The sequence below is a fragment of the Lagopus leucura genome, unplaced genomic scaffold (genome assembly GCF_019238085.1).
Source record: "Lagopus leucura isolate 7727_CA_CO unplaced genomic scaffold, USGS_WTPT01 Super-Scaffold_100001, whole genome shotgun sequence".
NCBI lineage: Eukaryota > Metazoa > Chordata > Aves > Galliformes > Phasianidae > Lagopus > Lagopus leucura.
The window spans coordinates 99,258,505-99,273,998 of record NW_024962262.1 but is presented as its reverse complement, the minus strand read 5'-3'; the positions used below and the strand labels follow the sequence as shown (position 1 = coordinate 99,273,998).

Below are 15,494 nucleotides of genomic sequence, written 5' to 3'. Positions count from 1 at the left end.
GTTTCATTTGCATGAGCTTAAGGAGCCAAACGCATTGGATCTAGTCGAGTCATTTTAAAAGCGTGTCGTATGAAGAACAAAAATCAGTACTTAACAGTTGTGTTTTACTACTACTAGGTGAATACTGGGACTGAATTTTACTACTAGGTGAATACTGGGAGTCACTAGATTCGCTAATGCTTTAAAAGGACTTAGTTTTCCCTGCCCAGTCTTGTGTTCATAGAGAAAACATTTTAAGCAATATAGATCACGGAAATATCAGTGATGACATTACATTTTGCTTAGAAACAACAGTGGTGACACTATAATTGAATAAACAATTTATCATGAATTATGCATTTTGCTTTAGTAATTTTCAGGCTAGCAGGATTGTCAATCTGTTCTCCGTTTATAGCACACCTGAGTTCAGTCCTTATTAGAAGTTCAGAGTTGCTCTTTTTTAAATAAAAACCCACTGCCCTCCACAATCCACCCTTCTCCAAGTTCATTCTTACAGTGCATTTTGGCAGCACCATCAGGCAGTGTTTGAAAGCACTGCTGTGGAAACTGAAATTTTCACCAGAGCAGGTGAACTGAATTAGGGCCAAACAAATCTCAGGTTCAGCTTTATTTGCAGCAGTAAGAGAAAAAGTTGAATCTCCAGAATTAAACTGATACAGAAAGCATGCAGTCCCATTAGTGTTTAAAACCAGTGAGTCTGTGCAACGAGAACAGTTGCTGCCCTGCTGCTCAGCTCTGTTTGCTCATCTGAGCCTCAGCAGGCACATCTAGCTGTAGTGCTGCTCAAAGCACTCGGCTCCTGAGAAGCTGAGTGCCAATGACAAAGCTGTGACTCACACTTACTGCTTCCCTGCACTGTCACCTGATCCAGGGAGAAAAATTACTGCAGCTTTTGAGCTTGAGTGGACTCTCTCATGCAGCTTGCCTTGTTTTCCTGGGTAGCAGGTGATACCTGGTCATCTGCTTTTTATACTGGGATAATGGCTGTGCAAGCCCTTTATGTCCTCTTCTGGATAAAAGCCAAGGTAGAAGCGGCCATAGTTCAGCAGTACAGAGAAGCAAGGGCTGTTTCCATTTTGTTGTTGCACGATGCTGTTAAGGCTACTAACAATCTAGCTTATAACAGCCTCTTGCTTATAAATCCACTTTCCCAGATGCAGCGAGCAAACTTTCCGATAATTCTGAAATTAGTTCCCTGCAAAATGATCTATTTTCCAATGTGCAAGAGCTTGTATGCAATGCTCACTCCTCCCAGCACTCCTTCAGAGCTGAGACACGTGCTGCTGTGATGTGACTCAAGCAGCTCAGCACGCGTTATTCTCTAGGGGACAATAAGTGATGGCAAGACTATTTCTTCTGTATTTCTATCCTAGCTCAGTGCTAATTACATAACTTAGAACTTGTTCACCTTCTTATTTTTTATTTTATTCCTCATGTTTCTCCTTGTAACCTCTCACAATTCCTCCTCTTCAGTAAATGACATTTTAATTTGCATTTTCATTAGAAAAAGGCAAACCCAACACTGTAAAGAGCTTTGCTCAAAATAAATTTTTTTTAATTAGACCATTTCTGTAGCTACTGCATTTTAATGTACAGTGGGAGATGCTGGAGTGAAAATGATGGAAAATAATTAAAAATACATTAAAACAGAGTGCATTTTTTTGATACTATCAGCACCTGTTTGTCTCATGTCACCCATCTACTGGAAGTTGTAAGTATTAAGATGTTTTTAGAGTTAAGATCTGAAAAATAAATGATGGCAGGAATGCATATTTTCATGGAGGCAGTTTCTATGCGTTGGACACATGCCAGTACCTACTGCTATGGCTGCTCTGAATGTGTAACTTTCCCTTCTTTCCCTTCAGTCACTTTTAACAGTTGGTTTCTCATATGGGCAGGCTTTGATAGAAGCAGGCTGTGAAGAGTCCCACTTGGGTGTAAATTTGGCTCCATACAGAGACAGCAGAGACTATAATTAGGTGAGGGCAAGCTGCAGACATGGGCCAGTCATCGGGGCACAGGAACACGGTGACAGCAGCACAAAAAAGACCAAACAGCAACAGAGCAGATGACCTTTCTCTGCTCTGTCAGAATGGCAAATATGAAGGAACACGTCCTTGAGGTCACTTAAAATGCTAAAATTTAACTAAAATACTAGCTCTTTTTTTCCCACCGACACGCAGGCTTACACTGAACAACAAATCATCATCTCTTACTTTTGACTAGAAATCACAGCCTGGTAAAATGCTACTTTGAGAAATCTAGCAGCAAAGGTGGCAATTCACACTTGCACAGTTCGCTGCTCAGGCCTCCAGCCCTCCCACACAAAGACAGTGTGAAGTAAGGATGCGATTCCTACCTGCAGGTTGTCACACATCTCCTGGCTGTACGTGAGGCGCTGGATCTCAGTGGGAGAGCTGAGGTACAAAGCCTGCCCTTCGTTACTGAAGCAAAAGGTCCGCGCTATCCTCATATCCGTTACAGGCAGATAGTTGATGTCCAGCAGTGGGCGAAGGCTGGGCAGGCTGAAGTGAAGCAGAGACTTGAGTTAGTCACAGCTCTAAGGTGAAAAAAAATCTGCCATCCGCATGGTGCCTTCCTTTCTACTTTGCTTCTCTGCAGGGAGGAGTTTCAGCTGCCCTGCCTCAACGTGCAGCTCCTGCCACGAGGGACATACCTGCAACACATGGCTTGTGCCACGTGGCTGGGCAATGTGCAGGTTGAGACCTGCCTCTAGTCACTGCTGGGCACGTGGCAGTGTCCTGCTCGCATACTGTGAGCAAAGGCTCCAGCAACCTCTCTGCTGTCCTCCAGCTTCTCCAGCTTCAACTCACTGGCTGTACAGCAGGATGGCACTTGCCCAGATTTAAATGGCATGACCAGGGAAGGGGTGATGTGGGGATGCGGGGGCATAACTGCAGTGATGCTGCACAGTCAACTCAATGGGGCAACAGCAAGGAAGAGAAACTAAGTGCACCGAGCGCAAAAAATCTGAAATGGGACTGGACCCTTCACACTGGATAAAAAGTACCATTTCTATGCCCGAGTTATTCTTAATGCTCTATACCCGATTGACAGTAGGGAGAAAAAATTACAAGTTTTATGCCAGTTATAAGTCATCAACCATCAGCCATCATCATGGGAGAGCTGCTAAGAAATGGAAGAGCTTGTTTTGCTGTTCCACTGCCTTAATTCCCCACGCGGAGGCAAGCCAAGGAACAGGTATGGCTGCGGGCAAGGCAATGCTCCCAGAAGAGCAATTACTTGTATATAAAACGTGCACTAAATGCATCTATCAGGCAGCTAACGCAGAGCATCAACCATGTAGGCACACCGCAGCAAATGCAAGTGGAACGCGATGGCACTGTGCCACCTCTTTGCTTAGTTTTGCCATGAGATTAGTTAGATAAGTACCTCAGTGTCATGATGTGCCCATTGGCACAAAAGCACGCCAGACAGACGCTGTTACAGAGGGTGACCACATCTGCTTGCAATAAAAAGGACGTTTCGGTGATGTTGTGGACATAAAGACATGTTTGGGAAGGCAATGAGAAGACTTTGGCTTGTTTTTCTGAACAAATGACTGCAAATTGATGATCACCCATATCCTGGGAGGATGAAGGGGAATGCATGACAAGTTTTCTTTTCCTTGTTTTTTCACCATCATCAGCACTGTGTGGGTCCCTCCATACTTCATAAGGTGGATGTATCAATGTCCCTGTGCAGTCCAAGCAGGCGAAAGTCAGCACGGCTCCTTTCAGTGTCAGAACTGTGCCTGCAAAATACAATCTTTTCTCATTGGCACTGGCACCACAATTGAACTGCTTGTCAGCACAGTGGATCCACAGCACAGGTGACACCCAACTTCTCCTTTTGTAAATACAGAAAATGCATTTATCTAGCCAGGGTGACAGGTCTTCCTTACTCAGTTCTTCCTGACCACACAGGAAAGTGAACACGTAGGCTGTCACTACTGAAAGGTCTCAGGCAGCCCATGTCAAATAACCTACATAGCACATACGACTGAATGCCATAAAGATAGACTGCTTCCCCCCCCCCCCCCCCCCGCTTTTTTGTTTTCTTTTACATTTATCACTACCAGTAAGTTTATTTATTCCCCAACCAGTAAAATTGCTACCCTTAGTCTGGTGTCCATCCAGTGTTGTTTTTCTAAACAAAAAAGAGTGGGGGGGCTTATCACTACTCCTGTGGCACCCTGTTTTCTGGCATTATTTTACTCACAACACAATAAGCACATCCTGTCTCTTAGCCCTGACCTCTCTCAGCCCTCTGTCCTCTCTGCTCTGCCATCTGTCACTCACTCAGCCAAAGATCTCTCCTGGTACACCAACCTGCCAACATTTGTGTTTCCTTTCCTGAGCTCCCTTCTGCTTCTCTGCAGCCTTCTGACAGGAAAGACAGCCAAACTGTTCACAGAATCCCAGATAGGATAGCATCAGAGCAGCACACAGGACTGCAGTTTCCCAATATGAAGGATCCCTGCCAGTTTCCCTGTTCTCACAAGAAATAAATGTGACTTTGCTCAAGGTGTAGGGTGACCTTCAAGATTAATGCAGTTAAAGTGCCTCAGTTCGTGAAGCTGTGGGTTTCTCACATGCATCTCTTTTTACCTGTGTGCCCTTAATCATAGAATGGTTTGGGAAGGGACCTTTAAGATCATCTAGTTCCAACCCCCTGCTATAGGTAGGGACATCATACTAGACCAGGTTGCTCAAAGCCCTGTCCAGTCTGGCCCTGAATGCTTCCAGGGAGGGGCATCCACAACCTCACTGGGCAACCTGTTCCAGTCTCACCACCCTCACAGTAAAGAATTTCTTTCTAATATCTATGTAGTGAATGACTACTACTAAATACATTTCCTGAGAATTCTCTGGCAAAAAGGCCGCATAAAAGCACACAGTTTTTCCCCCATTGTCCAAGATGGATAATAAACACAAAAAAGGCTGCACTCTTACCACTCGGTGACACCATGACCGGCTCTGACTGCCGTAAGTCGTCACTGGCAGGCAGGTTAAGAGAGAGGATTAAGACCATACCAAGGCCTGTTCCAACCCAGAGGCATGGGGAGACAGCAGAGTCATTCTTTCGGGCAAAGGACTCCATGAAGTACAAGGCTGTGATTGCCTCCTTGGAGTCCCTGTCAATACTCGACACGCTGGAGCTTCGGGAACGGCTGAAGGAGTTTTCTCGGTTTTCTGCATAAATAAATACAATTGGACAGGCATAAGCTGGTAACGTGAGAGCAGGTAGAGGCCTGCAGCAAATACAAATGCCCTGCAGGGCACTCAAAACACAGCATTTTCACAAACTAGGAGAACACTGTGATACTACCACCGTACCGGCTTCCTTCCTTCCATAAGCATGGAAAATGCTGTCAGACCTCATCAGTTAGATCTGCATTAGAAATAGCTGCTTATTATGAAGATTAGCATAGACTAATTAGAGTTTACAACAGCCTTAGCTCAAAGGACTTGTTCTAAATAGCATGAAATAATTTTAGACACATGTGCTACCAATGCATTTAATATTAATCCATGTATCTCATTGCTGTAGGACACAAAGGAAGAAGCCACTTCCAACTTCAGAACACATGTTCTCTGCTCCGCTCCTTTTCCCACAACTAGGAAGCAAGAGCACTAAGTTCACAGCTGCTGCATATTGTCAAGCTCTCTGGGGAAGACACACATCACTAAACTATCCCAGCAGCCAAGATGTCTCAGGGCACACCTCAGCTCAGGCTTCCCAGGCACTGAGATAGGAAAACTGCTCTGTGCCCTCGATGACAACTGCATGGTGAACCAATGGTTCATCTTTCTGCCTAAACTTCAGCAGACAAAAATGAGAGCAAGATGGAGACAGAGCCACACTGATGGAGACCCTGAGCTCCTAAGGAGGAAGTGACAGTGAACACGGTCTGACTGCTGTAGGGCTGAAGGACCCTTGCTTTGCTTTGCCTTGCGCCAAGAAGGAAGGCCAAAACTGTGCAAGGGATCTGCTGGCAGTAACCATGTGTTATCAGTGGCAACATGTTGGCTAAAAGGTTCCTGGAGACTAAGGGAGCCAGAGGGAAGAAGAGAGCAGCACTGCCCACCAGCATAGTCTTTGCAAAGCAATTTGTGTCAGAGCTGCTGTCTGCCAACACGTAGTCAAAGTCAGGTCTTGATCACCGGAAACCTCACATTCTCTTCTGCAACACAAACATCAGAGGAATAGGAGGTTATGGGGATGGAGAATATTTGAAAGAACCAGACCTGAAATAAAAGGCTCACTTCTGAACCTATCATGATGAAGTAGATTTGTTTGGCACAAAATTCTCATATCTCAGCACAGAGGGCTGTCTCTTTAGAGCCTGCAGAAATAAAGAAGAGGAATACTGTCTACCTTGGTTAAGAATAAAATCAGAAAAGGGCATTCTCAAGCACTCCAGTTTAAAACTGGGCTAAGCCTCATCTTGTTTCTTCCCTCCACCAGTAGCAGCCATTTGGCGGCAGATCTTCCTCAGACCACATGCTGCATTAGATTCTCTACCCAGATCACTGCATGTGAACTGTTGAAATTATCCTCTTCACAGCAGCTACCTGGGAAATACCAGAGAGAACCACAGCAGAGCATTACAGGAGCAACAGCAGGCATTGCTATATGTGCTACCGTACATGCCTGATTAACACACTGCTCAGACATACTTGGCACAGCTGCCAAGGAGGCATCTGCCTGCCTTTCAAAAAGGAGCTTCCGAGGACAGCATCCCCTGGCACTTCAGGCCCGCTCTGATGAAAGAGAAACTTGTATCTATTTGAATTTCCGAGCACTGCCTTCTCCTCACCCTATTTCACCTTCTTTATGTAGGCACTGTTGTGATTTTAATTCTAGCTCAGTGCTGCTAAATATATCTGCAGAAACTGGGAATTTTTATTCATGTGGAAAGCTTCTAATACCTTGTGAATCAGTGACTCCCATAACCTCAACCACTTCTGCATTGGACTGGTTGGCCCAGCTCCTTCCTAAGGACAGCAGCTGATGAGCAAAGAAGGGCAGTGGAGTAATTTCAAGGCAGAAATCATCAGGGCTTCACACACACACACACACACACACACACACACACACACGTATATAAAAACACATAAAATTCAAAGGATACCTTATTTTAAAAATATGTTGTTACATAATTAATTTTCTCTTTAAAAGTCGTCACATTCAAATATGGTGATGCTCAAACTAAGAAAGATACTGATTGGGAGGACAAAAATGTATCTGCTTAGTAAGCAAAGGCTAGATACATGGACCTTAAAATACATCATGTGCCATTCGCATATGTCATCAAGCTATCTCTCTCTCTAAATTAACAAGAAATGTTCTTCAGTCCTGTACAGTACAGTTAACTAAGACATCTTAGCAGAACTGACATTAACAGATATAGTCTTTGGGACACTTTCGGGAACATACTGTGCAAGTTTCTATTAAATATAGTGCTCAAAATGAAACACAAAAGATCAGCATGACACTTGTCAAAGTCTGATGTCATTAAACATATCCGAACGGCAAAACCAAACCTATGGAAGGCTGCAATCACTGTGGGACTTTAATAGCTAGCTCTAAAAGGCGGCAGAAATCTCTCATCTTCTAGATTTTGGAATAAAACTTAGTTCAGTGAAGTTCCTCTGACACCTCCCTCCTCAAAGAGATTATAAATCAAATTCTGTATTTTGGAACCACTCCATTAAGAGAAACACAAAGACATGTTCTTTGGGAAACAAAAAACGTACCTAGCTTAATTTCTACATTTAAAAGGATGTCCCTTCTGTCAAAAGTTGTTATGCACAAACACTGCCATTCAGCAATAATCTGTAACACAGATTATGAGTTTCAAGTGCAACACTGTTATGGGTTTTCTCTTATATTTTCCTTCTGTTCCATGGCAGTACAGATGTAATAACAATGACAGCTGCATCTCTCTGCATGGCTGTGAACCAGCACCCATATCACTTCAGGTACTCCCTTTAACCTGAGTCAAACAAAGTTTACTTGGTCTCCATGTTTCAGTGAGATGACAGCCATTCATATGTGAAAGGCAAGTCATTTTCTGCTCCACAGTTTTATTTCCCTCATTATTCTCTCCAGAATATTCTGCTACATTACAGTTTCTCATAAACGTGCTTCTGCCTCTGAATTGCCTCCTGCTTTGAGGGAGCCGGTGTTCACTTTTCTTTGAGATGCATTTATCCAACTCCAGCAATCCCTCTGTCTCTATTCTAGGGTAGCGTGCCATTTTTCTTCCTTTGCCCTTTGCAGATCTGCATTTAATGCCTTTTTCTTTTCTTTCCAAAGAGGTCTCCAGGCTATCCCTGCAGCTGGGAGCAGAGGAGCTGTGAGGATTATTCAAGTCTTTCCTGAGAGCCAACCAATGACTGTCATTAGGGAGATGCTGCTATCCAGGTTGGTAGACCATAGCCTATGCAGCTTTGAGTGAAAGTGTCATTATCTTCAGTGAGGAAATTTCAAACAGCTGCATAGTGTGGGTTAAGACCATAATATAGAAATACTGCTACAAATGTAGTCCTGCTTGCCTTAAAATGGCTTCATTCAACCCTGCTGTATGCATGGTGTGGATTATTGAGATGTAGATGGACGCTCAGGAACCAATCTCCTTTGTAACACTGGACTGACTGATAGTTAAATTCCAGCTAGGAGCAACAGTGTACAAGTAGAAGGCACCTAATTTAACAATTGCAAAGCCTCCAATTTGCTACCCACCTGACAGACAGAAACACAGAAGGACACTTCAACTGACGTACTAGGATAAGAATGAAGCCAGCGGTTTTGAGTCTTACCTTTGTTCATCCATGTGTGAGCAGTACAGTGACGCTCGTCGTGTGAGAATGAACTGATTCCGTGTAATTGCTGAAGCACTGCCCGTCTGGAAATGTAACCTACTGCCACAAAATCGTGTGCATTGCAAAAGGACAAGAACAATTGAGCCAGTCGTCATCATGACATTCCTATGAAAGCAGCCCTGAGCAGTGACTGAACTAGCTCTTTCCTTGCGTGACAGAGTGGTCCTGCTGCAGCACACTGGTGTCTGGCAGAAGATGTGATTGAGGGCCTAGGGGGTTTCAGGGAACTTAAAAGACCATCTGAGTAAATGATTCTGTATGTTTCAACTGCCACAACTGTAGAGCACTTGCAGGGATTTTTTTAATTGCCATTTGTTTAGTGGGAATAGTACTGGAATTTCTGAAATTTCCCTTGAAATTATAAGAAAAAAGAGAGGGGATATTAACAACATTTATGCCACTGATGTGTGCTCTTCAGGGGAATGCTCTAACTTCTTCACTCTCAGCTGCAGCCAAAGCTTTGTAAGGGGAACACATCCTCACACATCAGCATGTCCAAGAAATTGTCTTCATGACTATTTCAAATTAACAGGGTGAGGACTAACACAGAAACACAAAGTCAATTTCTTTTTGGAGTTAGGAATCATGAAAACAAAAGCTTCCTTTGTTGTGAGGAGTGAAAGAAAACTACCAGTGACAAAGATCAATACTGTCACTGTAAATGCTTACATTCATTACTGGTGAGTTCTGCATTCTGTCAGGGTCTTGGATTCCACTTATAGGTTCTTTCCTGATGTAATTAATGCTCTTAGTAACTAATTTCCTTGTATAGCCTATTCAAAAAAACAAACTTTTTTTTTTTTATATATGGAAATCAATATATTCTGGAAACAAATGGTTTAAATTCTCCTCATTTGGAGATCCTGAAAAGTTTATGTTTCAAATACTAGATTTAACAGAAGATAATGAAAATATTAAACCATTTGATAGTTTATGGATTACTACCTTAATAGCTTTAGAGAAATGTCACTTTTAAAATTACTGAATCAGGAAAGCATGCAAAGCCCTGAATATCAGCTAAACATACAGTAAGGGAATTAGATTTCAAACATGAATTTGCACATGGTAACATCATACAGACAGAGACTGAACCACATTACAGTCAGCAACGCTTCAGCAACGCTTCAGCAACACAGAGGAGAAAGGGGCAGGAGGTAACACTGCGGGGCTTTCACACGTTTAAGAACACTGCACAGTTACTTGGCTAACAACATCTTCAAACACATTTTAATAGCATCACTCTCAAGCTGCATTCCACATTAAAGCAATTCACTAGAAAGCAGCAGAAGTTATCTTAGGCACAAACAATGCAACAATCTAGACTCTTATTGTGAATTGTTTTCTTACTGGATCAGTTCAAATAAGCTGCCCTAAAACCATGTCAAAAAGCACATGAATATATTGCAGAGTATTCAGACCAGGGCGAGTGGCTTTGCTTAAATAAAGCTCACACCTGAGGGATGCTTCACTGCATCCTCCCACCCTTGAAAAAGTTCTGAAATGTAGTACAATCCTGAAGTTGCTGTAGTAATAACAAGGTAACTTGAGTGTGTGGTTTCAACTGATTCAAGACTGATGTAAACAAGATCAAATAAAGGCCTGAAAGAGAAAACAGATTCAAGTCACTAGACTCGGAACTTCACTTTGATGCTTTCAGGACACAGAACAATTCAGGCTTAAGTTTTAGTTCTACACGTTTTAAAAAACTGGGGGGAGCTGTTAGAGCAAAAGCGTTTTCCAAATTGAAGATGAAGTAGAAATAAGCATTGTGATGGAAAGACAGAAATGCTGGAGATCTCAACAGTAAATAATGCCTATTAAGATTTCATATTTGATTACATGAATTACTTCCCTTTACTTACACAAGCAAACAGTTGTCCTATTCAGAACACTAAGAGCTCAATTTGAATTTAGATTATAAGTTTGACTGTATCTTTTAATCAAAGAACATGATATTCCCTATAACTTAACACCCAGTCTAAAATATCCCTTCTGCAGAAGCGTCTCTTGATAACACTGATGGTCTGGAAAGAAAGAATACGTTCTACAACTTTCATATGTAGAAGTACCCAGGAATCAGAAGACAAAAAGTGCAGCAGAAGAAAAATCTTATGTATGTTCCTTCAATAAAGGAGTCAAAACAGTTTTAATGAAGCTCCCAATATTTTTTTTTGCTCCCTGCTTGTGCAACTGAAGTGTAGTTAGAAAAACTTTGTTTATAAAAAAAAATGTTGGAATAGCTATTATAATGTAAGAAGTTTAGAATATTTGTATGAACATTCTTCCCTTGTTGTCCGTATATAACAGCTCCACACCTACTCCATTCAGTCACAGAAGTACCAGGAACCACCTAAAGGTTGTGTTCCACTTCCCATGTGTTTCACTGTTTCAAATGCTGTGTCAGATTATAGAAATGGTGAAGTTGAACATTTAGTGTAAAACACGCCCTCCAAATTCAATGTGATCTCAGTACAGCACAAGATCAGCTTAATTTGGAATCAAATAATCCTCTAAATCAAAACTGACAGGACATTCAGAGAGTCTAAGAAAAACAAAAACCTTCTTACACTTGGTAGTTACAAAAATAAGAAAAATTTGCAGATTCCTATAAGAAAACAAGTAGACCCTAGTAGTACCTCACAGAAAATGTCCTCCCAGGAAAAAAACTAGTCCAGCAGACTTGGAATGTGGGCAACAGCCTCACATCTATATGCAGACAAGGCTCTCTTTTCCTAGACCTTTCCTGGCCATGAGACATTCTTTAATGAGGCAGCTCAGTTTCCAGATAACCATTCCTCACTGCTTTGTCCAGAGACATACAGAAAGCTCACTGTGACCAGGATTTAAACACCACTGAAAGCTCTTGAGGTTAGATCTGATGATTAAGATGACAACCCCAGTGACTTTCTGCAGCCTAGTGATTGTAGTACTTGGCAAAAAGCTAGAGGAACAAATGAGTCTAAGAGAAATGGCTGCATCCATGCCTTCTGCATCTGTGGTCACTAGGTATCATGAGCATTCTTCACATCCCCCTGGAAGACAAGACACTTTTAGGCATGAAGCAGGGCTTTAATTCAGTCTAATGGTTACAGCGCTCAGCTAGAAAGGTGATCCTAAGGCTTCTGTCCCTTCTGGTCTAACTTTTTGTTTGTAATGGGCCTAGTGAAAAATATAAATCTGTTAAAGAAAGCTACACTTAAACACTATTGGTAGTGTCTAGAAACTAGGCTACCTCATACTCTAACGACCTACTTCTTATTCACGTCCTTGGAAGTTCTTATGCAGACCTCCTGGCCAAGTGGCATGCCCCATTCATTTAATTAGGACATCCAGTCTCAAAAGAACCATCTCTCAGACTGAATCCTGGAGAGATGATTTGCACTAGGTGGGCTGAATTGTTCCATTACTCCCAAATTCTGTTGTCACTGTTTTTGATGTTTCGGCATCACAGGCAGAGAGAGTTTTGCCCACTGCTCACCTTTAAAAGTCTTCCAACATTTGCTTTCTAAGAGGAAGCAAGGAAAGAGAGGATTTTTACTTTACCTATGGTAGAAAGCAAGCACACACACTATCATCTCCACCATAAATGAAAATAATTTTTGAATAAAACTTTCTGTAGCAAAGAACAGACTTCATGGATAATGAACAAGTCCCGCATGCAAACTTCTTATCTGCTTCTCTGCACTTGAAATAGGACAAACATGAATTAAACAAAGTTGGTGACAAACTCAGCAACTAGTGGAGTCTATGGCACCCGGAGTATCTCTAAGTCACTTTCTATTATACTACTTGTATTGTTATTAGATACAGTTATACAAAGTAACTTCAAATGCTAACAGAATTGAAATGATTCACAAGCAGAACAAGCACCATAATTCCTTCACCGATAAAAAAAAAATCTCCAGTCAATTGCTTTTCAACCTGCTGTGAAAGCTTAGCTTTGAAAAACCATGGCCCTTAGGGGCTTCATGAAGAATGGTTCCATGACAGCTGTATCACGCCCAGTGGACCAGGTAAGTATCTATTTATTTGGATGTTAAGGAAGTTCACCAGAAGTCATCCACTCTCCAATATCATGAGCAATGACAAAGAGTATGCAGTGGAGAGCATGAGTTGTTCTAAGTACTGGCCAGAGGTGCACTAACCTCCTCAGAGGATCCATTTCTGCAGTTAACTATCCTTGGGATCAAAATGAATCACCTACTGCCCCTGCAAAGCTGTGCACCTGTCGTTGTAATTCATGTCCATTACACTCTGCCTTTCTCTCATCAGATACAAACAATAGTTTATTCCTTTTCTCTGTGCATTCCCCTGTCACATATCTAAATCAATTTACGCTGCGTATTCAACACTTCTCTAGATCACACAACCTGGTTGTTTCTCTCTTTCCTTCAAAGCCCAGGAACCATGACCATTAAGACTGCAGTTACTGCTTTCTAGGCTCTCATCAGTTAGCTCACATTCACACATGGGCTTCAGACCCAAGAAAATAAGAGGCTATTGATAAAAACAGAGAATCTCCCTCTTCTCACTGCTCCCCACCTGGGAAGAAAACCAAATGGTCCCATTTACTCAATCACCCAGAAAATCCAGTGTGATATGCACAGAGGACTTTTGCAGACAGTGTAATAGTATAACCATAAGTGACAAGAGAACTGTCAACAATTTGATAGAAGTTACGTGGGAAAGATGCAGTATACATCAGTGGAGCTTATTTCCTCAAGTTGTGGACTTCATATAAAATAACCACTTATTTCCAAGACTGACTACTTCTTACCAGATTTACAAGAGCAAATGTCAGCAGTTCTGTGTTTTCACACGTATTCACAAGTAAATATTGATTAAGGCATGGACAGATCCTAAGAGGTCGGAAGCTTTGTTATAGAAACAGACCAATATAATAGGCCAACATACATGTACAGAAAATCACTGTAGAATTTGCTGAACCTAAAGAGAAAAACAGCAACAAAATTAAAAATATATTTAGCACCCTAAAAGCCTAAAATCTAAGCCAAATTCCAGCAGGAAAAAATCCACTAACCTCTGCCACACTGTACACAAAACTTCTTATGGTAATCCTCAAATACCTTTGAATAGTAAAAGAAAGTAAAGTACGTAGTATATAAGTACTATCCATTTCTAAGGCAAATTGGACAAAATCAGGCAAGAGACAAAAGAGCTTATTCCCAGAATCATTTTAGTCATTTTATATGCAAATACTAAAGAAATACTTCAGGTCTAAGAGTATATTAGATCCATTACAATGAAAATTGTATTGTACTTGCCACAGAATATTTGATAAGGTTATTAGAGATAATAGTTAAATATTCTTCAATGGTTTGTTTCTGCTAGCTCTCACTGACATCTCAAGTACTTTATGTCAAATTTTAACTATGTATAATCAAAAGAGTTATCCAATACTGAAACAGAGTTATTTTAAAGAAATATAAAGCAAATTCACAGTCTGCTCCTAGCATTCCAAGAGAATTAAAATGCACGTGAAATCCTTCTAAAGTTTTCTTGTTTGGAGGTAAGTTTGTAGCACTAAGATGTGGATAGTCTTCACCATCGAGGGTGATGAAACTGGCTAATTAAAGACTGCATAGTGGGGAAAAATAACTTAAATGGAAAGATAGTTTTATATCACTTATGGTTGGAGAAAATAGTTTTCCAAATACAACACTTCAAAACAAAAACTCCACTCTGTCTCTACTTCATTCCTAAGATGAATGGTACATTACATTTAGACATACACAGAATGCTCCGGTTTCTGTATGAACGCAGGTAATGATGGGGAAAAAAAATAACAGTCTGCCAGCACATGCTCTTGAGGGAAACTAACAAGAATCTTTAGGAGACAGCAAACTGGCTTTGAAAAGAAAAACATTTGAAAAAAAACAGTAACTGAGAAATTCCAAATCTGAAACACGAGTTATTTTCATTTTATTAAAGCAAATAGGACTATATGGCAGCATGTGCACACATTCAGTCAGCTATACAAGGATAACCACACTAAGTTTCCTCACACAACAATTTTATTTTTATTCTTTAACTTCATTGTTTTCTTTCATCTAAAATTACAACAAAAAATTAATTGAAATAAAAGTTTAATTTTTTCTATGTGAACAAGAACAGATGTCTGGGGCCTGCTCACCTACACTGTAATTCATAATCAGTACTTCTGCTGTTCTAGATGGAAAAGAAGTTTTAATCACTTTAATGACTATGTAGTATTAGTTCTTGGTCTGAGATGATCAGGGATGGATCTGTGCAACTGAACAGAAGGCAAGCCACGGAGGGGTACAGATTTGCAGTCAAAAAAGGGAGCTAGTTGGAGCCCAGAGCTGAAACAGACCGAGGCATCTAATAGAAATGAAGTCAGAAAAACATAGTGTGTGAAGGCTGGTTGAAAATACAGTTGACGAAAACACTGAACATATAGTTCCAATTGTACCAAAAGCTCAGATTTAAATGAGCAGGTTTTGAAAACTAAAGTGAAAAGAGCGATTTATTTTTCTAACAGATATCTTACGGTTAGTCATGAAATTTTTTGTTTGTTTGTTTGTTTGTTTGTTTTTAGCT

The 15,494-nt window shown here is 41.2% G+C and overlaps 1 protein-coding gene across 7 annotated transcripts in view; it reads right to left on the bottom strand.

Moving 5' to 3' along the window:
• STXBP5L (syntaxin binding protein 5L) overlaps positions 1-15,494 on the bottom strand; it is a 175,556-nt gene that overhangs the window by 2,265 nt on the left and 157,797 nt on the right. For 4 of the 7 annotated variants that reach the window (XM_042868047.1, XM_042868049.1, XM_042868048.1 and 1 more), the window contains 3 exons: positions 4,977-5,216; positions 3,415-3,775; positions 2,360-2,525 (listed from right to left, as the gene is read on the bottom strand). In XM_042868047.1, coding sequence (XP_042723981.1) covers positions 2,360-2,525; positions 3,415-3,775; positions 4,977-5,216 — 767 coding nt within the window. Of the gene's footprint in view, positions 1-2,359; positions 2,526-3,414; positions 3,776-4,976; positions 5,217-8,849; positions 8,949-15,494 lie in introns of all 7 variants that reach the window. The other 3 variants (XM_042868043.1, XM_042868045.1, XM_042868046.1) reach the window with 1 other exon arrangement.